General features: G+C 48.7%; 1 protein-coding gene and 1 pseudogene across 1 annotated transcript; both read right to left on the bottom strand.

Moving 5' to 3' along the window:
• LOC144119904 (uncharacterized) overlaps positions 1-23,052 on the bottom strand; it is a 47,194-nt pseudogene that overhangs the window by 16,063 nt on the left and 8,079 nt on the right.
• On the bottom strand, positions 995-8,228 carry LOC144118420 (uncharacterized). The gene is made up of 6 exons (XM_077651361.1): positions 7,613-8,228; positions 5,216-5,494; positions 3,351-3,395; positions 2,377-2,487; positions 1,533-1,556; positions 995-1,062 (listed from the first exon to the last, which is right to left on the bottom strand). The coding sequence occupies exons 1-6, from the start codon at positions 8,166-8,168 to the stop codon at positions 995-997; spliced, it is 1,083 nt and encodes a 360-aa protein (XP_077507487.1). The 5' UTR covers positions 8,169-8,228.

The raw sequence follows: 23,052 nt of genomic DNA on the forward strand, positions 1-23,052 counted from the left end.
ATTACAAGATACTACACCCCTTGGACCAAATGATCACTGCCTACTGTGAATATTGAACGCTGGATGTGCTGCATGGTTTCAAATCTGCTGAATGCTGGCCGAGAGCCCAAATTCGCGATGACAAACGTGGACGGAACATAGTCATGTATAAACAACAGCAACAGAGTCATTCCAGTTGTGAGGTTCGAAAATGGGAGCTGTGTTTAGTGCTGCGGCAGTGAAAGCCGTTATAAAGGGACATGCAAAGGTTTTTCGTAGATCTGCTTCCACTGAGAGTCCTCTCTATCACAAGAGCGCCTTCGTTGAGGCCGTCTTGTATCATCGCTCTCCCCTTCGAACATTACTGACGTCATTGCGATTGTTTTGGTACAAACGCTTACATAAGGGAATTTTAATTTTGGCAGCAATCGTGTCCTTGGGTCAGCTTGATGTTGCTGACCCCTAGCTTAAATGCGATACTCGAAACCAACATTACAAAATTGAGGAGGAAGATATACTACGTCATCACGCTAGCGGCGATGTTCTTACTAATAGTTTTTTCTGTATCCGTAGTTCATGAACAAAGGTAACAGCCAGTGGCAAGCGGAAAATAGGTGTCTTGTTGGCTCCCCGCTACCTCATCCAGCCAGAAACGGTATAAATTTCACTACTGTTTGAAAGGAGCGTTTCTGAGCCACTTAGCCTACCCACGGCTGCCTTGGGGAATTGTTTATGAGGACATAACGTCCAAAAGCGAGTCAGGATGCGAGGGACACCGTCGTGAAGGGCTCTACGAATTTCTATCTCCTGGGGTTCTTTAACGTGCACTGACATCCCACAGTATACGGCCCTCTAGAATTTCGCCTCCATCGAAATTCGACGTAGCCCTCTGGAAAAGTCTCATGTCTTGTTTTTCTTCCTTTTTCTCCTTTTTTGCCCTCTGTACGCCGTCAGAGTAACTAAAAGAATAGGGATGTGTGCTGGTGCAGTAATTCTATGATTCCAAGATTTCTAACTAACCCTTGGCTCCCTTGGAGGCAGCAGCTTCGCCAGCACCAAGTGCTTCCGGTTGCTTGTCGCCAGCTGGTGGAGAAGCAACAGCAACGGCAAAAAATGAATAAAGCAGCAGCAAACCAACGTTCTGTGACAGTAGAAATTAATCCGCTAACATTTGGCGGGCACTTACTCGCGATTGTTGAAAGTGGCAGTGACAAACGAGGCAGTGTCACGGCAGCAAGTGACAAACGTAGCTCTAACCGAAAGATTCTATGGCATTTTTTAAACCAAAATCAAGTTCTTCCTTAAATCAGCTGGCATTCGTCAGGAAAATAAAAACAAAGATGGCTCAAGCAGTAAACAACAGGATAAAAAGATAATGTTGTTAGAAAAATTGGGAAAAAGAAGTAAAGCACATTTGGGGAGCAACTTCCATCGCTATAGAAAACAAGTGCCCTGGAATGGGGCTCGTAGCGAATTGCTTGCGTTTTGTGAAGGTTCTTTCCGTTATATCCCGCGTGCATTCAGGGGTATTCAAATAAGAAGTGCACACGTGCCTTCTTCCTCGTCGGAGCCGCTTTCTGAAAATAGGAGACAACAATGCATCACATCAGCATCACGTCTAACTGTAATGTGGCGGCTCGCATTTCTCATTTCATTTCAGTGTCCCTTACAACCACTCAAAAGGGGCGAAAAAATTTAGATAAATTTAGTCAAGCTATCTGCTTGCATCAGATGCACCATTGTGACATCAACATCGGCAAATGGCGTGCAGCGCAGCAAGTTGCAGAAAAGAAAATTATACCTCTACACGAATAGACCAGATTGAGTCAGGGAAAGAACGCGGGTTAAGGGCATGCTAGTCGAGGTCAACAAGAAAAAAACAGGCTTGGGTTGGGTGCGTATTGCGATGGCAAGATATCTGATGGTCGTTAAGGGTAACCGAGTGGATTGCAAAACAAGGCAAAGTTGGCAGGAGGCAGCGCAGAGAGTCAGATAAGCAGATGAGCTTAGGAAGTTTGCGGGAATACAGTTGCCGCAGCTCAGCGTGCGAAAGAGAAATAATCAGTGGGAACTAAGCTTCAGTGGCGGCTGGGGTGCGAATTCTCGTGTGTTGGTGCTTCTTTCCAACATGAATTAGTGTGCGCAGCAGCGATGCGCTTTGAATGTGCTTAGTCATTAGCCAATCAACTACTCAGTGTCTACCGCAACCGGTTCAGTGACAACAGTGACTAGTTTTCATAAATGTACCCGCTTGGGGCAGCGGCAGTGCACGCTTGGTGACCACCACAGAGGCAGTTCCCCGATAGTGAGATCCAGACGAGTGGACAACCCGGAACCCACTTTCTCAGCTATGCCACCCTCCATTTGGCAGCAGCTTCTCCGCTGCAGAGGCCTCACCTTCTTCGTCACTCTCCTCCTCTTCGGAGGCCGTCTCTTCGCTCTCGAGTTGGGAGGCGAACAGGTTGGGAGCGTAGCTCGGGTCTTCGATGATGCGACGCCAGTCGATGCCTGCGCAGTGCACGCGACCATACAGCACTCTGTCTTCGTCGTGCGCGATTTAACGGGCTGCGTTTGAATTACACATGCGGTCAGTTAAGAGTAACCAAGACATAGATTTGTGTCCAGTGCAAGATCGAGGGAATACAATGTAGCCTTGATTGTTAGTGGAGGTAAATACTGGCAAGCGTCAGTTCAGTGTCGCTGCGCTTAACATAAGCGCAACCATCGAGCAGAGGGCGCCGGCGGCATGCCGTTAGCCGCGACTGTGGATGGTGGTGAATAGAACACACAAAAAAGGGCTAATCTCGAATTGGAGTCAGCAGAGGCTAATTCTGTCGAGGTAGGACGACTGCATTCAAGACTGCTGCTGGACTTTCTGCTCGACACATTGCAGCCCACTGGAAGGCGCAGCAGCAAGCGGCCGCGTGCCACTAACCGTAACAGCGGATGACGTCACTGCGCTACTTTGTCGCTGTGCGCGTGTGGTCTGCCAGTATCGCCCGTGACCACCTGCTTCCCAGTGCTCACTACGTACGATGACGTGTCACTGTCTTGGCGATTGTAGGCGTGTCAAGAATGGCGTTCACCGCTAAGCTTCCTTCTCCCACGCATCCGTTGCGGCCCTGAATTGGTTTATTTTGGCGGCCACGGAAAAACGGCGAACACCGATGTTGTGGCGCCGAATATGGCCGGAAAAGATCGAAGTGCGCAAACACGTATACAATACGGTTGTCCGCACAATGCTGTGTACCAGCCCCTCATAGCGATCGGGGTTCTATTGATTTGAAATGGGCATGTTTCGAACACATTTCCGGCACTGTTCAATTTAAAACATCGAAATGCGACGGTGTATTGTGATGGTGCAATATTACCTCTTTGTGACAGGACTTGTAAGATGTTGTCCACGGTGAGGCTCCCTTCATGACGGGAAGGCAGAAAAAAAAGGTTAATCAGTGTTGCACCACGAGTATATCAGTAGGCATCTTAAGAGTTAATCCTCAAACGACATAGCTTTAAGAAAGATTTCTTGAAACACTAATAACTTCAGATTCTACAGCTGTAGGCCTGCGTCAAGGCCTTCGTTGCCGGCCCTTCTAATAGTGGACATACAGCGTGCTTCACCAAAATATATTATACATTTTTAAAAGTGTCTCGTGAGCTAAAACAGCGTATACTTCGCTGCGATATTGTCGCCTGTGGTGGCCACCAGAAAACACCATGGACGTGTTAATTGCAAGCCTTATAGCTAAATTTAACTTTTTAAGCATTAAGGTTGGGCTGCTCGTTTATACTGAGATTTGTAGCTCGACATTGCTGATATCTATTCCGATTTTTAGATTTTCAAAAACTCCATTCTCGTCCGAACTGCCGGGAAAAGAACATGGCCAGTTTTCACTGCCCGAACCGAAACCCAAGAGCAGTGCTTGCATTTGCGTCTACCAGCGTATGTGATCCTTCGACCAGCATGTCACGTGACCAGCTTGTCACGTGCCACGGCCGGGCTGGATGTGGCGGTGGCGCGGGGTACGAAAAAAGAGACGTAACATGCACGTCTCCGAGGGCCGTGGTAATAAGTTGTTGCAGTTATTTGAGGTTTTGAATTAGTAACGCACCACATGTGTTTAACCTCTTTACGAGTACAGAAGTTAGAAATCCCGCAGAATTTCAATCCGGGTCATTAGAAGGGGATTAAAACTGCTATTGTGTTGGCACGTGGCTCCTGTTTAAGTAACGCTCTCGCTCTGCAGAGAAGTGTTCACGAATGCTTATCGAAGCGAGCTACCTCTGCAGGCCGTGACATCTGGGCACGAATATACTGTACAAACGGGACGTGCATAACACACGTTTCAGAGAACACAAACATTCCCTGATGAGTGTCCTAAACACAAATTCGGATACGTATTGTCAAGGACGTTGCTGTTCGGCTGCTTTAACCGGTTACTGTAGCCTCGTCTCGCTTGGACTGCACATCGCAATGTACGAATGGAAAATCGGTATTTAACTGCACACTCGAACAAAACCTCATTTTCTCACCAAACCACTTCAGCAGGTCGCTTTTAGGCAGCCAGAGAAGCGACGTAAACCACGCAGAAAAGTTGTGCAACGAGCACGATGTATACGTGCGGCTCAGGGCCGACATCACCACTTTTGAATGGCGAGAACACCCTCCTTCACAGCGCTATTCATACCTGTCTCTCGCAGCCCTCAGCGCCATGTTGCCACGCATAGATATCTTGCACTTGTCTCGTACCTCACCCCATCGGTGCTCAAACATGGCAAAAGTTGCGCACAGGGTAGTTGGGGTGAGCTTGAAGATTTTTCGACGCTATAGAAACAAGGCACAGGACGCGTAAACAGACCGGTAACTATATTATTATTCGAAATTGACACTTGATGATCGAGGAGAAAGAAGCCGGTAAGACAGGTGAGCAGATTTTTATGATAGTACGACTTCTGTGACGGTAGGAACTCCGTCTGTTTTTTCGGGCTTTGGCCTAACTCACGTTGTGGGTACGTGTCATTTCTACACAGGCCAACATCATCACGTATTCATCCCCCCCCCCCCCTTCATTTAGACTTCAGCTGCTTCAATGTTCGCGTTTCCTCGTGTTGTTGCATCCGAGTCCTGTCTCCTGTGTCTCTAGTGCTGCGAACGATATTCAGTAATCATCGCTTGCCCAGTTTTACAGACTTGAACTACACGACCAAATGACGCGCATTGGTACGCGCTCCGTACCAGGGTCCAGCCCGGCCAGGGCGTTCACTGGCAAGGCCGGCTGTGCCACACCCGCTTGAGGAATGGTCCCCAAGGGCTGCTGGCCGATGTAACCCGGAGCCAGGGGTGCTGTCTGGTACGGCGCCCCGGGTAGCCCGATGCCCTGCGGGGGCAAGGGCACACCTGGTGCGGTGCCGGGTGGAGGGGCCTGTAGCGGGACGCCCGCGAAGGGCGCTTGCTGTTGGGGTGCGAAGGGTACCTGAGGCGCCAGGGGTGCCGCACCGGGCAGTGCCTGCTGCACTGCAAGGACCAATGCACAGGGTGTGACAGGTAGCAAAGGCGCCTGCTTTGGCTTCAGCCACTAGTGCCCTTTTTTCAGAACTTCTAGCGCATGCTTCAGCACATTACGCTTTTATCTTTTTTTTTTCGTAACTGTAGTAGCCTGTCCACTCTTCGCACAATGTGTGCGCAATTGAAGGTATGCAAAATATACAAACAAGGGCTGTGTAGTCCTCCATGATGCCCATTACGGCGTTTCATTCCCCTCGATGCTACGTAAGCGCGTGAACATGAATCGAGACGCAAAGAGACCATCAACTCAGCAGAGGGCATAAGAATGCGCCCGGATATACGTACCTGGTCAAATGCACCTCCTTCGCTCTGGGGCAGGTTATGGCGTTCCAAGGTTGAAAACTGTCTGCGCTGCTAATATCCTAGTTATAAGCCTGAATCTGAACTCCCCGCGGTTGTTAAATCATGTACTCCAGAGCGGTGTTTCCCTCACTTTGCTAGTATAGGTGAATGATGTCGTCAAAGATGTCACTGCGTTCGTCTCAGCATAATCCTCCCGTGTTGGTTATTTATCTGCTGCGTCTTTATCCTTACTCAAGAAGTCTCCAACACTGCACCTGATTGCTTCCCCGAAATGGGCCGGCGCGCCATAGGGAGGGAGTTTTCGCTGTCCAGAGTAGCTGATTTCCATTTCTTTGCCCCGGATCAGTACCCCGTCCGGTTTATACGATTGACGCCACATTTATGTGCAAAGGTGTGCAAAGCACGAGCAGCGCTGCTGTGCAAGGCATTCTCAAATTTACCGCGGAAATAACCAGAAACTTCGGATTTTCGCCCCACAGATTATTCCCTCTCATATTGCTCACGACTGTACGTGCGTTGGCATACATACGGGAATTTCTGCCATTATTTTTCTTTCCAGAATCACACTGTCGTTAAAGCGCCGCGTATAGTCCCACCTTGAGATATACACGAACGAGGAAAACCGACAGCACAGTTGCTTGCGTTCCGCTTAGGATAGAAGCAGTAACTATCACTATCATCTCGACGGATCAGCTCACGTTGAAGCAAGAGTTATTTCCGAGAGCGTTACTAAAATGCAGAAGGGCCGAAATCGACCATTTCAATACTTCGCGAGCACATTACGGAGGTTTTTTGACGAAATGCAAAGAAACAAAGCGAATCTTCCTCAAGTGCTTCAGAGGTCAAGCACGTAATTCCAACTTTAAAAATGCGTGCATTTTCACGTGGAAATCTATATAGCCCAGCCACTTAAAACTGAGTACAAAACTGCTGGCGTCGGCCCGAAAAAACTCTTAGGCGATCTCTGCTGTATCGGTTCAATGTGTTAGCATATCCGAGGTCGACACACTAAGTTCATTTTATCCGAGATGGTGCAGTTAGGTTCGTTACATCAGAGGTTAAAACACGAAAATTTGGTATATCCGCGGAGGCATACTTAGATTCGTTCTACACGAGGTTAACACAGTAAAGTTCGTTTTATACGAGGTGGCACACTGAGGTTCGTTATGCCAGGCGCCAGGCGTGGCGGCTGTCGCAGTGTTCGCTTGCACAGACCCTTCTAATGCCAGAGTATTAAAAGCAGTCACCGCAGACGACTCGCTTCGGCACTACGCGTCGGTTAAGGTCGGTTCCCCAGACGGACCATTGGCCAGCGGACCAGGTGTCACGTGACGTCCCACATCTGCTTTGCGAGGTCCGCGCCTGCCTTGCGCAGGGATGAAACGCACACGCATGATTGAAGCGTTTATCGCCACTCCTCCGAGCTTCACAATTACAAGTAGCGATAGCAAGATTAAGCATTCGCATTGTATTTCACCATGCTGCACTCGCGGCTCAACCGCAAGCGTCTCGGAGAGGAACTGAGACGTCACGTGACCCCTGGGCCGCGGATTACGACACCGTCAGTAGGCAGTGTAAAAGGAACCCTGAGCCATGGTTACAAGGCAGGTACAAAGGCTAATGTGGTCACTAACCGAATCTTTTGAAAGAGCGAAGACATGGCGCGTCACTCTCAACAATATGGTGCCTGTAGACACGCCCCCTATTCTGAACCCCCTTACAACCCGACGCCTTCGTTCTAGTTTAATATCTTTGATCTTTTACCTCCTGGTGCTCCTGGATAGGTGATCGGCGGCGGCGCTCCAGGATAAGTAGCGCCAGGTGGGATCTGGAACGTGGCGGGCTGTTGCTGCTGCTGCTGCAGCTGCTGCTGCTGAAGCTGCAGCTGTTGCAGTTGTTGCTGCTGTAGTTGTTGCTGTTGAAGCTGCTGTTGCGGAAACTGCAGTTGCGATTGCTGCTGCTGTTGTAGCTGAAGCTGTTGAAGTTGTTGCTGTTGCGTAAACTGCAGCTGTTGCTGTTGAAGCGGCTGTTGCTGTTGAAGCGGCTGTTGCTGGAACTGCAGCTGCGATGGCTGCTGCTGCTGCTGCTGCTGTGGCAACAAATACGGCTGCTGCAAAGGGGCGGCCAGTCGCTGTCCAGGCAGTGCGGCGCCCGGGAGCTGCTGCACACCAGCCACTGGTCCCGGCTGCGGCGCCGCCGCGTAGAACGGCCCGAATTGCCCGGAGGTCACCTGGGTCGGAAGCAAGCCCTGCGGCACGCCAGCAGGACGTGCGGCACCGGCCGCGGGCTGGCCTTGTGGCTGGAGGGGGTTGATGGACATGGCTGATCGGAGGAAGGAAGGAAGGCCTCAAACGGAAGGCCTCATCGGAGGCTGGAAGGGATCTGGTCTTCTTCTTTGTTGTCGCCTCTCGCTGCTGGCTCGTGCGAGACTTCAGAGAAGTAGTGGTCGTTGTTCTCAGGAAGATGATGGCGCACACACACTGCGGGGGATTGATTGTCCAAGACACAGGCGGCGACTCACAGGTTGTTTGCCTAGCAAAAGATGGCACATACCCACACTGAGGTATCGGCCAAGAATCGGCAGTCATAGATCGATATTCATCTGTATATTTACGAGGCATATAGGGAAAATCATAGTAATTAAAAAACAAAGAAATGAAGGCAGACGAAAGGAAAGTGAGCGTGGAACACCGGTGGGTTCTAATTCAAGTATGGCATGAACTTAAAAAAATTAAGACCGATAAAAAAATAAAAAGATAAATTAAACTGACACCGGAATGATATTACAGGAAGAAAATATTACAAGGTTTAGCAATAAAGTCCATGAGGTTCCAGCAAGAAAGTTTGAACCGTGGAACAAAGAGACCTGTGGCTCAACCAAAGTGAAGCAGCGTCAATACAACCAAAAGTGGTGTATAAATTCGGGTTTGCGGCAAAATGCTTAGGCGGGAAAAAGCGCCAAACCAGACGAGTCCAGGTAGAATGTTGTAGGAGGGATACGGAAGCGCATCCTGGTAAGAGACTTCTATCTGCCGAGTTAGATCTAATTTCCTCCTTCAGGCTTAGACAACGAGTTTTCAAAATGGGGGAGGGGGCAGTTAGCTCTCTTTTTCATTCGCCCTCCCCTCCTCAGGGCATGCTCCTTGGCAAGGAATAGTTATTTATTTATTTTACTCTCAGGATACAGAGTACACTGCAAAGGGGAACGGCAATTCACAGCAATATACAACCTTTGTCTGAAAAGCATGAGACATGAGTCCATTAAAAAATGCGTTTATCAGTGAAATCATTTGTGCAGCACCCCTTCGAAATAGTCTTCCTTGCAGCCCATACACAGCTCCCAACGCTTCTTGAGGTCTTCGAAACAGTTGGAAAACGCTCCTTTGGCAGGGCTGTCAGCTCCCTTGCCGTGGCGTCTTGAAGGGTCTCGATGCTACCCACCCAGCGACCTTTTAGGGCTCTCTTCACACGAGGAAACGGGAAAAAAGCGCATGGGGAGAGGTCAGGTGAGTATGGTGGATGGGGAAGTACAGTAATGCTGTGCTTGGCGAGAAATTCTGTCACGCTGAGAGCAATGTGCGGCCTTGCGTTATCGTGGAGAAGGCTTCGGCGTCACAGTGCATCACGCATGTGTTGGAGCGCGCGGATATAAAATTCCTGATTCACCGTCTGCCCTTGTCGGACGAACTAGTGGTGTATGACACCTCTGGCATCGAAAAAAACTATCACCATCGTATTTGTTTTGGTCTTCGATCGGTGCAGCTTTCTCGACGCCGGAGAGCTTGTGGCCCGTAATTTGGCGCGGTGGCTCTTTGTTTGAGGATAGTATTAAAAACACCATGGTGCGTCGTCAGCAATAATGCTGTCGACGAATGCAGCATCCTTCTCTGCCTCGGGGGGAGAATAAGCGCTCACTGATGACCGCGTGTCCTGGTCCTGTGTGAGAGAGTGCGGCACAAGTCTAGCATTCAGCTTTCGTTTCCCCAGTTTCTCACGCAAAATTTGGTGGCATGTTGTCTTACTAATGTCGAGAGCATCTGATAGCATGCGGACTGTAATGGTGCAGTCTTGCTGTACGATTTCTCTGATCCCAGCCACGTTGTTTTCATTCCGTGCGGTTGAATGGCGCCCATGCCTTGTGTCGTCTTCCACCGACGTTCTCCTCGAAACGAACCTCCTGCCACTCGAAAACTCGCGCCCGCAATAATGTCTCGTTGCCGTAAGCGTCACGAGGGAGCCCATACATCTGTGTGGCTGTATTGCCAAGCTTCACATAAAATTTTATGTTTACACGCTGTTCGAGGTGGACGTCCATCTCTCCTCATTCACTCATAGTAGAATGCGCAAACGACTAGTGACAGCGTATTTTTTCCATGTAGTGTCATCCAGCGGCTGCCACAGCAATTAACGTAAACAGCTCAGGCCAGCCGGAGAAGATGGCGCTACACATACGCACCAACATCTGTTCTGGGGAATCATTTCTAGAGAAGAAAATAAATCAGTCTCGAATCTTTAAGGATAAAGGTTGTATAAGAAAAAAAAAAGGTAAGGCGGTCAAGTGCTCTTCATTGAGGAACCTCAGAACCAGTGATACAGTAGAGAAATCAGCGTCATTACTGCTGACATATTCAACACGAGAAGAAAAAAGAAAAAATCCACAGATCCAGTTAAGCCCCGCCGCGGTGGCTCAGTGGTTAGGGCGCTCGACTACTGATCCGGAGTTCCCGGGTTCGAACCCGACCGCGGCGGCTGCGTTTTTATGGAGGAAAAACGCTAAGGCGCCCGTGTGCTGTGCGATGTCAGTGCACGTTAAAGATCCCCAGGTGGTCGAAATTATTCCTGAGCCCTCCACTGCGGACCTATTCGTTCCTATCTTTTTTCACTCCCTCCTTTATCCCTTCCCTTACGGCGCGGTTCAGGTGTCCAACGATATATGAGACAGATACTGCGCCATTTTCATTGCGCCAAAAACCAATTATTATTATTATTATTATTATTATTATTATTATTATTATTATTATTATTATCCAGTTAAGAAGTGCAGGGTCAATGTTCAGCACACTTAGTTTATGTGATAGCAGTGAGTTATAAACTATATCGAATGCTTCAGCAAAGCCAATAAATATAAGGTCAGATGAAAAAGCGAAGTCCAAATAGAAGTGCAAGTAGTAATTGAAGGAAAGTAATTGAACTTCGCAAGAGAAAAAATTTCGGAAGCAATGCTCTGTTAAAGAGAAGAAATTCTTATCCTGCAGAAAAATAAGATGTGTAAATATATGTACCATTATTTTGCATTCTACTGATATCAAAGATATGGGTCAATGGCTAGATGGATTCTGTTTATCTCCGGCTAAATTTCTGTACTGGTATGACCACAGCCATCTTCCAGTCTTCAGTAGTACACCATGATGATACAATTGTGAGAATTTGCATTTCATGATGATAAACCTATACTTTTTGGCTTTCCGAGTTATACTGCCATTTATATCATCGACTCCGCTAGAGGATATTAGTTTCAAATCGATAATCGGTATGGCGCCTTGCAAGTCGAACAAGGTGGGATCCATCGCGAAATGATCGCACAGTTGGATCGGGGCGTTGGATAAAATGGATGAAGAAGGAAACGACATAACGAAAGTATCATTTAGTACAATATAGCACAGAGGTGGCCGGAAACAGGTTCGCCGGTGAGTGCAAAAACGACACTTTGTTGGTGTTTCCAGCATTTATTTTTTTCTAGAAGCGTTTTGGAATAGTCTTCGGAATAGTTTCGTTTCCAGGATACCCGGTGTGCGCAGGCACCCATATGAGCTCTACATGGCGGGGTGGGAGTGCATCGGGCGAGGCCAGTATGCCAAAAGCAGGGACGTGGGCTCGGCCTCGCGCAAAATATAGAATTGCAGTTTTTGAGTCCGTTAAAATGCACCGGGCTTCCGTGCGGGTGATGACAATGGTGATGACGGCTTTCTCTGCAGCCTCTGGGGCGGTGTCTGGGGGGAGAGGTAGTGTGAGGAGGGCGGATGAAGAGGAGTCCACCACGACTGCGGTTGCTTCGTCACCTGTGCAGGCGGCGTCCACCCATACGGCGTCCGGCTCGGAGCCGTACACTCGGTGGAGTGCCTTCGCACGGGCTCTGCGGTGCTGCTCATGGTGGGAGGGGTGCATAGTTTTTGGCAGTGGCTTGATGACTAGCTCTCGGTGAAGGGATCGAGGAATGGGGAGGAGGGTTGGGTCGTTGGCCGGTATTCTGATTCCGAGGGAGTCCAGGATATACCAGCCTGTGGAGGTTTGTGTAAGCCTTATGTATTGGGCCTGTCGATGGGTCTCCACGAGTTCTCCGATCGTGTTGTGGAGGCCCAGGCCTAGTAATCTGTCTGTGGGGGTGTTGAGGGGAAGATGAAGTGCGACTTTGAACGCCTTGCGGATACACCCGGAGAGGTGTATGTGTTCTGAAGTGCGTTTATGAGGGCCTCGGGATCGTCAATATGTTGGTGTGTGAGGCGTGTGACGTGGTGTTGTGTTGATGATTTGGTGTCTGTGGGGTCGATGAGTTGTCGGAGGAGTTGCCATGCGCGTTTGCTGGACAGGTTTCCGGCGATGCCGTCACATATCTGTCCCCAGTTGGATCGGCAGGGCTCCTCTGAGTGTTGTTGGCTTTGTGTCTGCAGCGTGGCCAGCCGCTTTCTAAGTGTCTTGTTATACTTATTGCCTTTATACCGTTACAGGAGTCTGTGATAAGCCTCGCAGAGGTGGGCTGGCGTGTGTCCAGGGTAGGGGTTTCGGTTCTCGTTTCAATGCGTTGAGTGTTGTGGTGAACGTCATGCTTGAGTGATTGCATCCAGGTGTCGATGTCTGTGATGGGAGTGTATGGGTGGGCGGTGCGTGCAGAGCGAAGTGCATCCAAGTTAACCAGTTTATGTGTTGTATGAGAGTGACGGGGAGGTTTGTACGGAAGAGTGATTTGCATAATGTAATGATCACTGCCCAGTGTATGTTGAGTTCTGTTCCAGGTAACACCGCGGATGTAGCGGCTCAGCGTGAGGTCTGGACTGGTGTCCATGCTGACGCTGTTGCCGATCCGCGTGGGCATCTGAAACGTGCTGTGAACAGTGAGTTGGAGGTTCTGCAGGAGCAGCCATAGCCTGCGACCTCGATGTGTCGTGTTTGTGTATCCCCAGTCAGTATGTTGACTGCTGAAGTCCCAACCGATTAGTAGAGGGTGTTTCCCTGCTAGGTGGCGTAGCTCGCACAGAAGTAATTCTAACGAGGGCATCGGTTGGGACGGGGGTGGTATATATTTGCTATAAAGATTGAAGCAAGTGTATGTGTGTTATGTATAAGCTCAGTGATCACGCAGGGTGTCTGAGACGTGATGTGATGAGTTTTGTAGGTGAGGCCGCGGTGGATGTGTGGACGCCCTGGGTTTGCTAGTGGTGTCTGAGTGCATTGATGTGTAGCTGGGGAGGGTTGCCGGGTGTGCAGTCTCCTGGAGAGGTGTATGGGGAGTGGGCGTGAGGGTGGGAAGGAGAAGTTGAAGAGGGGCGCGTTTGGCCCGGAAACCGCGACAGTTCCGAGTTAAAATGGGGAGAGAATTTGTGTTACGCTCCGCCATATTGGAGAGTAGAGGTGTTGTGGAGGAGAGTGAGACTGGTGTCAATTGGTATGTGTTGTTCAGCAAAGGGAGTTTGCACTTGCGGAGGTAGGCTGGGAGGAGTAGAGGTGGTCTGAATTTGGGTGAAGCGATGGGTAATGTTATATTTCATGGGCTCCATCATCTTGGTAAGCATAGCGTCCATGTGCTGCTCAAGTTTTTCGGTCAGGGTGGCGGCAAGGTGACTAGATCTGGCCTCAAGGCGAGCGTCTAGATCTTTTAGTTTGTGGTCAAATTTGGCATTCTGTGCAGCGAAGTAAGCGTCTATTTCTAGGGGTATGGGAGGCGGTGTGGCGTGTGAGGTGCGCTGCTTCTTTGCAGGAGGGGTGCTCGAAGTATCTGAGGATGGGGAGGTCGGGTTAACGAGAGTGGTGCGGGTTGAGTAGGCAGTGAAGGGAGGGGGTGCTTAAAAGGGAGGATAGACGGCTTACCTCGTCGCGCAAGGCCAGGAGTTCCTGGTTTCTCGAATATTCTTGGGAGAACTGGGGTGGCGGGGGATGACGGGTGGCGTTGCCGGAAACGCGGTCTGTCCAAGTGAAACGCGAGGAGTTTTTGCTGCTGTTCTGTCGGTTTCTGGAAGTTGACCGGGAAGCTGTCGAGTTGCGTCCGGTGGCGGTCCTTTGTTGATACGGCAAGACAGCCGCGATTTAGACGGAGGATTGAGAGCGTTCCTCGGGGAGGCTAGTATACGGCCCCGTGCTTTGCAGTTCCCAGTTCTAGTCATATGTGGGCCTCCACAGAGAATGCAGCTGGGGGTACATGAGGGCACATCTTCATTGGGATGGGATTTCCCGCAGCGGGGACATTTATGAGATCTTGAATGGGCACACACATCCGCCCTGTGGCCTGGGACGCGGCAGTTCGGGCAGGCGTCTATATGCCCTCGGTACGGTGTACACCTGTGATGGGCTCCTCCATAAAGAATGGCGCGTGGCACAGGTCTAGCACGGAAGGTGAGTAGAATGGAACGTGTGGCCACCATTCGGCGGGCGTCCACGATGGGGGCTTCCCGGCTGCCGGTGCTGAGGTCCTGGAGGAGTGCTGTTGGAGTCTCATTCCAGTACGCATTGGAGATGACTCCGCGTATCGCTCTGTCCGGTGGCGCTATATAAGCTGCGACTGCGAAGTCCTTGGCTTGGTTTTGCATTTGGGTTACGCGAACCAGCGCGAGTGCGTAGGTTGTAGGGGTGTGCTTACTGTGCACGTGTTGTTGAGTGGATGAACACTTATTTGGGTACGCGTTGGTTCTTGAAGCAGGGACGCCGCTTGGAGGATGGTTTCTCGTAGTAGTCGGGGCGGAAGCAGGTCCAGCTGCAGCCCGCCTCGAGACCTGGAGATGTTCTTGTATTCAGCAGCCGGGAGCGGCGGCTGCTTCCGCGAACGCTGCACCGCTGCGCGCGTTGCTTGCAGGTGCAACTTGTCAGGGCCTGCAGCAGGCGACATAGGGCACCGCTTACAGGCGCTGCGGTTTCCTGGTTTGTTGACGTACAGAGGTCCTTGGAGCGGGAGCACACTAAGCACGTGAGTCCAGTTCCTTGGGTCATAGTCGCGGGGGTGAAGAATCTCTACCTGCACCTGCACCTTCGTGGTGGAGCGTGCGCGAGCGAGCGAGCGCGCACACAGGAGGAGGCGTCGTTGGCACAGCGGGCTAGTAATCCAGGAAACGGGGCGCGCGCGAAAGAGAAAAACTTCATTGTTGGAGAGGGAATCAGGGCACGCCCCTGGGTCACCGCAGGACCCCACTGCACTCAAATGTTTATGTCCCTAAGGTCCATAGCACTGGCAGCCCGGCCGGTAGCGACAGCATGGCCGGGTCCTCCGAGCGCAGCAGGGTCTCCCAGCCCTACCAGGTTTGAGGCCCTCTAGGCCGCGCAGGGGAGGGTCCGCCGGGCAGAGGGAGAGGATGTGGAGAGAAGAGGCGAAGGGTTCTGGGCACAAGGTGCAGGCAGGAGTGGGGAAGGAGGGATGATAGTGGGCTAGGGTTAGGGGCCAGGGGAGTGAGTGTGTCTGTAGTTTGCGCCAGAGTATTGCGTGTTTGTTATCTTGGGAGGGGTGAGGCAGGGGGTAGAGCTGGCGCGAGGCTCTGTAGGCCTGCGTGATCTCGCTGAAAGAGTGCATTCGCTCCCATGCGAATCCCCGATCCGAGGCCACCTGAGCCCGGTTTAAAGAACCTCGGGCTAAAAGGTTGGCGGCCTCGTTTCCGGGATTCCCGGAGTGCGCAGGCACCCATATAAGCTCTACATGGCGGGGTGGGGGTGCATCGGGCGATCCCAGAATGCCAAAAGCATGGACGTGGGCTCGGCCTCGCGCAAAATATAGAATTGCAGTTTTTGAGTCTGTTAAAATGTACCGGGCTTCCGTGCGGGTGATGATAATGGTGATGGCGGGCTTCCTGTGCAGCCTCCAGGGCAGTGTCTGGGGGGAGAGGTAGTATGAGGAGGGCGGATGAAGAGGAGTCCACCACGACTGCGGTTGCTACCTCACCCGTGCAGGCGGCGTCCACCCATACGGCGTCCGGCTCGGAGTGTACACTCGGTGGAGTGCCTTCGCACGGGCTCTGCGGCGCTGCTTATGGTGGGAAGGATGCACATTTTTTGACAATGGGTTGATGACCAGCTCTCGGTGAAGGGGTCGAGGAATGGGGAGGAGTGTTGGGTCGTTGGCCGGTATTCTGGTTCCAAGGGAGTCCAGGATATACCGGCCAGTGGAGTTTTGTGTAAGCCTTACGTATTGGGCCTGTCGATGGGCCTCCACAAGTTCCCCGATCGTGTTGTGGAGGCCCAGGCCTAGTAATCTGTCTGTGGGGGTGTTGAGGGGAAGAAGAAGTGCAACTTTGAATGCCTTGCGGATCAAGGCATCCAAAGAATTTATGTCGTGTTTGGATAGTTCAAGGTACGGGGTAGTGTAGAGCACATGGCTGAGGACGAAGGCATGAATCAGGCGACAAAGGTCGCGCTCCTTCAAGCCTCTATGACGGCCCGAAACTCTGCGAGTGAGATGCGATATCGCGCCTAAAACCTGCTTGAGTTTCTTGAGGGTGATGGTGTTTTTTCCATCGAACTGTATATGCAGGCCGAATACGCGGAGAGTGTCACCTCCGGTACCGGGTCCCCATTCAGTTCGATGACAATGGGGGATTGGGGGGTTCGTTGGTTCTTAGGCTAGATGAGGAGCAGTTCGGACTTCTCTGTGGAAAAAGACAGTCCGATGTTCTGTGCATAAGTTTGGGTTAGGGTGGCTGGTTCCTGTAAGGTGTTCTCTATGTCGCCGTCACTGCCGTGGGTGGTCCACATTATGATGTCGTCGGCATAAAGAGTGTGCTTAAGGTGGGCAATAGTTGCCAATTTTCAGGCGAGAGGGATGAGGGTGATGTTAAAAAGGAAGGGGGAGAGGACGGACCCTTGAGGGGTTCGATACTCTGAAGCGTGTAGGAGGGGGAAGAGAGAAGTCCGAAATGTATCTCAGCCGTGCGGTCAGTGAGGAATGCTTGAATGTAGGTGTACGTGCGCGCACCCACATTCAATGGAGATAGGGCAGTCATGATCGCCTGATGTTCGATGTGATCAAAAGCTTTGGACATATCCAAAGCTAAGACTGTCTTTGTGTGACCAGGCAGAAGCGGGTCAAAAATGTCATGTGTGAGTTGCAGCATGGCGTCCTGTGCGGACAGATGGGGCGGAATCCCACCATGCTATGCGGGTATAGATTGTTTTCCGCCATGTGCGTTGTGAGTCTCGCTAACACAACATGCTCGAGGAGCTTTCCGAGGCATGAGGTTAGCGAAATCGTGCGAATGTTTCGAAGTGTAAGTGTTTTGTTTGCTTCGGGTATGAATATTACCTTCGCGTGGCGCCAGGAGTGCGGGAGGATACCCTCCCTCCAGCACTGGTTGAAGTATTGCGTAATTTGGGTGATCGATTGGTCGTCCAGATTACGGAGCATGGAGTTTGTGATTTGGTCTGCACCAGGTGCGGAGTTGGTTCGGAGAGCCAGGAGGGCCGCTCTAACTTACGTCTCAGTGGCGAACGCTCAGGCCAGATGCTGGGAGGTGATTGCCGCCATGATTGGGAGACGTTTCAGCGGGAGCACGGAGAAACTCGACCGCTCTCCTCGGAGGTTCCAGAAAAGAGCCAAATTCTCGAACAGTCTATGCTGCGGCGCGTGCGAGCTTCCTTCGCGCCGCTCCGGCTTAACAGAAATGTGCGCCGATTTTCGTGGCACACGAGCCTCTCAGCGCGATTATTAAGGCGAAAGCCTCTAAAGGGGCAGTGAGGAGAGATCTATCAAATTTTTTCTTGTGTTAGGCGAAAGCCTCTAAAGGGGCAGTGAGGAGAGGTCTATCAAATTTTTTCTTGTGTTAGGCGAAAGCCTCTAAAGGGGCAGTGAGGAGAGGTCTATTAACTTTTTTTGTGTTACGCGAAAGCCTCTAAAAGGGCAGTGAGGAGAGCTCTATCAAATGTTATTGTGTTAGGCGAAAGCCAAGGGACAGTGAGGAGAGCTCTATCAAATTTTGTTGTGTTAGGCGAAAGCCTCTAAAGGGAAAGTGAGGAGAGCTCTATGAAATTTTTTTGTGTTACGCGAAAGCCTCTAAAAGGGCAGTGAGGAGAGCTTTATCAAATTTTATTGTGTTAGGCGAAAGCCAAGGGACAGTGAGGAGAGCTCTATCAAATTTTTTTTGTGTTAGGCGAAAGCCTCTAAAGGGAAAGTGAGGAGAACTCTATGAAATTTTTTTGTGTTACGCGAAAGCCTCTAAAAGGGCAGTGAGGAAAGCTCTATCAAATTTTATAGTGTTAGGCGAAAGCCAAGGGACAGTGAGGAGAGCTCTATCAAATTTTGTTGTGTTAGGCGAAAGCCTCTAAAGGGAAAGTGAGGAGAACTCTATGAAATTTTTTTGTGTTACGCGAAAGCCTCTAAAAAGGCAGTGAGGAGAGCTCTATCAAATTTTATTGTGTTAGGCGAAAGCCAAGGGACAGTGAGGAGAGCTCTATCAAATTTTGTTGTGTTAGGCGAAAGCCTCTAAAGGGAAAGTGAGCAGAACTTTATGAAATTTTTTTGTGTTACGCGAAAGCCTCTAAAAGGGCAGTGAGGAGAGCTCTATCAAATTTTATTGTGTTAGGCGAAAGCCAAGGGACAGTGAGGGAGGAGAGCTCTATCAAATTTTTTTTTGTGTTAGGCGAAAGCCTCTAAAGGGAAAGTGAGGAGAACTCTATGAAATTTTTTTGTGTTACGCGAAAGCCTCTAAAAGGGCAGTGAGGAGAGCTCTATCAAATTTTATTGTGTTAGGCGAAAGCCAAGGGACAGTGAGGAGAGCTCTATCAAATTTTGTTGTGTTAGGCGAAAGCCTCTAAAGGGAAAGTGAGGAGAGCTCTATGAAATTTTTTTGTGTTACGCGAAAGCCTCTAAAAGGGCAGTGAGGAGAGCTCTATCAAATTTTATTGTGTTAGGCGAAAGCCAAGGGACAGTGAGGAGAGCTCTATCAAATTTTTTTGTGTTAGGCGAAAGCCTCTAAAGAGAAAGTGAGGAGAACTCTATGAAATTTTTTTGTGTTACGCGAAAGCCTCTAAAAGGGCAGTGAGGAGAGCTTTATCAAATTTTATTGTGTTAGGCGAAAGCCAAGAGACAGTGAGGAGAGCTCTATAAAATTTTGTTGTGTTAGGCGAAAGCCTCTAAAGGGAAAGTGAGGAGAGCTCTATGAAATTTTTTTGTGTTACGCGAAAGCCTCTAAAAGGGCAGTGAGGAGAGCTCTATCAAATTTTATTGTGTTAGGCGAAAGCCAAGTGACAGTGAGGAGAGCTTTATCAAATTTTATTGTGTTAGGCGAAAGCCAAGGGACAGTGAGGAGGGCTCTATCAAATTTTGTTGTGTTAGGCGAAAGCCTCTAAAGGGAAAGTGAGGAGAGCTCTATGAAATTTTTTTGTGTTACGCGAAAGCCTCTAAAAGGGCAGTGAGGAGAGCTCTATCAAATTTTATTGTGTTAGGCGAAAGCCAAGTGACAGTGAGGAGAGCTCTATCAAATTGTATTGTGTTAGGCGAAAGCCAAGTGACAGTGAAGAGAGCTCTATCAAATTTTGCTGTGTTAGGCGAAAGCGTCTAAAGGGAAAGTGAGGAGAGCTCTATGAAATTTTTTTGTGTGTTAGGCGAAAGCCTCTAAAGGGACAGTGAGGAGAACTCTATCAAATATTTTTGTGTTACGTGAAAGCCTCTAAAAGGGCAGTGAGGAGAGCTTTATCAAATTTTATTGTGTTAGGCGAAAGCCAAGGGACAGTGAGGAGAGCTCTATCAAATTTTGTTGTGTTAGGCGAAAGCCTCTAAAGGGAAAGTGAGGAGAGCTCTATGAAATTTTTTTTGTGTTAGGCGAAAGCCTCTAAAGGGAAAGTGAGGAGAACTGTATGAAATTTTTTTGTGTTACGCGAAAGCCTCTAAAAGGGCAGTGAGGAGAGCTTTATCAAATTTTATTGTGTTAGGTGAAAGCCAAGGGACAGTGAGGAGAGTTCTATAAAAATTTTGTTGTGTTAGGCGAAAGCCTCTAAAGGGAAAGTGAGGAGAGCTCTATGAAATTTTTTTGTGTTACGCGAAAGCCTCTAAAAGGGCAGTGAGGAGAGCTCTATCAAATTTTATTGTGTTAGGCGAAAGCCAAGTGACAGTGAGGAGAGCTCTATCAAATTTTGCTGTGTTAGGCGAAAGCGTCTAAAGGAAAAGTGAGGAGAGCTCTATGAAATTTTTTTTGTGTTAGGCGAAAGCCTCTAAAGGAACAGTGAGGAGAACTCTATCAAATTTTTTTGTGTTACGCGAAAGCCTCTAAAAGGGCAGTGAGGAGAACTTTATCAAACTTTATTGTGTTAGGCGAAAGCCAAGGGACAGTGAGGAGAGCTCTATCAAATTTTCTTGTGTTAGGCGAAAGCCTATAAAGGGAAAGTGAGGAGAGCTCTATGAAATTTTTTTTGTGTTACGCGAAAGCCTCTAAAAGGGCAGTGAAGAGAGCTCTATCAAATTTTATTGTGTTAGGCGAAAGCCAAGTGACAGTGAGGAGAGCTCTATCAAATTTTATTGTTAGGCGAAAGCCATGTGACAGTGAGGAGAGCTCTATCAAATTTTGCTGTGTTAGGCGAAAGCGTCTAAAGGGAAAGTGAGGAGAGCTCTATGAAATTTTTTTGTGTTACGCGAAAGCCTCTAAAAGGGCAGTGAGGAGAGCTTTATCAAATTTTATTGTGTTAGGCGAAAGCCAAGGGACAGTGACGAGAGCTCTATCAAATTTTGTTGTGTTAGGCGAAAGCCTCTAAAGGGAAAGTGAGGAGAGCTCTATGAAATTTTTTTTTTGTGTTAGGCGAAAGCCTCTAAAGGGAAAGTGAGGAGAACTGTATGAAATTTTTTTGTGTTACGCGAAAGCCTCTAAAAGGGCAGTGAGGAGAGCTTTATCAAATTTTATTGTGTTAGGCGAAAGCCAAGGGACAGTGAGGAGAGTTCTATAAAAATTTTGTTGTGTTAGGCGAAAGCCTCTAAAGGGAAAGTGAGGAGAGCTCTATGAAATTTTTTTGTGTTACGCGAAAGCCTCTAAAAGGGCAGTGAGGAGAGCTCTATCAAATTTTATTGTGTTAGGCGAAAGCCAAGTGACAGTGAGGAGAGCTCTATCAAATTTTGCTGTGTTAGGCGAAAGCATCTAAAGAGAAAGTGAGGAGAGCTCTATGAAATTTTTTTTTGTGTTAGGCGAAAGCCTCTAAAGGGACAGTGAGGAGAACTCTATCAAATTTTTTTGTGTTACGCGAAAGCCTCTAAAAGGGCAATGAGGAGAGCTTTATCAAATTTTATTGTGTTAGGCGAAAGCCAAGGGACAGTGAGGAGAGCTCTATCAAATTTTATTGTGTTAGGCGAAAGCCAAGTGACAGTGAGGAGAGCTCTATCAAATTTTTCTGTGTTAGGCGAAAGCGTCTAAAGGGAAAGTGAGGAGAGCTCTATGAAATTTTTTTTGTGTTAGGCGAAAGCCTCTAAAGGGACAGTGAGGAGAACTCTATCAAATTTTTTTGTGTTACGCGAAAGCCTCTAAAAGGGCAGTGAGGAGAGCTTTATCAAATTTTATTGTGTTAGGCGAAAGCCAAGGGACAGTGAGGAGAGCTCTATCAAATTTTGTTGTGTTAGGCGAAAGCCTCTAAAGGGAAAGTGAGGAGAGCTCTATGAAATTTTTTTTGTGTTAGGCGAAAGCCTCTAAAGGGAAAGTGAGGAGAACTCTATGAAATTTTTTTGTGTTACGCGAAAGCCTCTAAAAGGGCAGTGAGGAGAGCTTTATCAAATTTTATTGTGTTAGGCGAAAGCCAAGGGACAGTGAGGAGAGCTCTATCAAATTTTGTTGTGTTAGGCGAAAGCCTCTAAAGGGAAAGTGAGGAGAGCTCTATGAAATTTTTTTGTGTTACGCGAAAGCCTCTAAAAGGGCAGTGAGGAGAGCTTTATCAAATTTTATTGTGTTAGGCGAAAGCCAAGGGACAGTGAGGAGAGCTCTATCAAATTTTATTGTGTTAGGCGAAAGCCAAGTGACAGTGAGGAGAGCTCTATCAAATTTTTCTCTGTTAGGCGAAAGCGTCTAAAGGGAAAGTGAGGAGAGCTCTATGAAATTTTTTTTGTGTTAGGCGAAAGCCTCTAAAGGGACAGTGAGGAGAACTCTATCAAATTTTTTTGAGTTACGCGAAAGCCTCTAAAAGGGCAGTGAGGAGAGCTTTATCAAATTTTATTGTGTTAGGCGAAAGCCAAGGGACAGTGAGGAGAGCTCTATCAAATTTTGTTGTGTTAGGCGAAAGCCTCTAAAGAGAAAGTGAGGAGAGCTCTATGAAATTTTTTTTTTGTGTTAGGCGAAAGCCTCTAAAGGGAAAGTGAGGAGAACTCTATGAAATTTTTTTGTGTTACGCGAAAGCCTCTAAAAGGGCAGTGAGGAGAGCTTTATCAAATTTTATTGTGTTAGGCGAAAGCCAAGGGACAGTGAGGAGAGCTCTATCAAATTTTGTTGTGTTAGGCGAAAGCCTCTAAAGGGAAAGTGAGGAGAGCTCTATGAAATTTTTTTGTGTTACGCGAAAGGCTCTAAAAGGGCAGTGAGGAGAGCTCTATCAAATTTTATTGTGTTAGGCGAAAGCCAAGTGACAGTGAGGAGAGCTTTATCAAATTTTATTGTGTTAGGCGAAAGCCAAGGGACAGTGAGGAGAGCTCTATCAAATTTTGTTGTGTTAGGCGAAAGCCTCTAAAAGGAAAGTGAGAAGAGCTCTATGAAATTTTTTTGTGTTACGCGAAAGCCTCTAAAAGGGCAGTGAGGAGAGCTCTATCAAATTTTATTGTGTTAGGCGAAAGCCAAGTGACAGTGAGGAGAGCTCTATCAAATTTTATTGTGTTAGGCGAAAGCCAAGTGACAGTGAGGAGAGCTCTATCAAATTTTGCTGTGTTAGGCGAAAGCGTCTAAAGGAAAAGTGAGGAGAGCTCTATGAAATTTTTTTTTGTGTTAGGCGAAAGCCTCTAAAGGGACAGTGAGGAGAACTCTATCAAATTTTTTTTTGTGTTAGGCGAAAGCCAAGGGACA

The sequence above is a fragment of the Amblyomma americanum genome, chromosome 2 (assembly GCF_052857255.1).
Source record: "Amblyomma americanum isolate KBUSLIRL-KWMA chromosome 2, ASM5285725v1, whole genome shotgun sequence".
Classification (NCBI taxonomy): Eukaryota; Metazoa; Arthropoda; class Arachnida; order Ixodida; family Ixodidae; genus Amblyomma; species Amblyomma americanum.

Excerpts from the sequence above, each read along its gene's own strand:
- LOC144118420 (XM_077651361.1), bottom strand. The coding sequence starts at position 8,168 with ATGTCCATCAACCCCCTCCAGCCACAAGGCCAGCCCGCGGCCGGTGCC. Across the intron at positions 3,396-5,215 it reads CCTGGCCGGGCTGGACCCTG|GGAGCCTCACCGTGGACAAC; the intron begins GTACGGAGCGCG and ends CCCGTCATGAAG. Across the intron at positions 1,063-1,532 it reads CGGCTCCGACGAGGAAGAAG|CTGGCGACAAGCAACCGGAA; the intron begins GCACGTGTGCAC and ends CTTCTCCACCAG.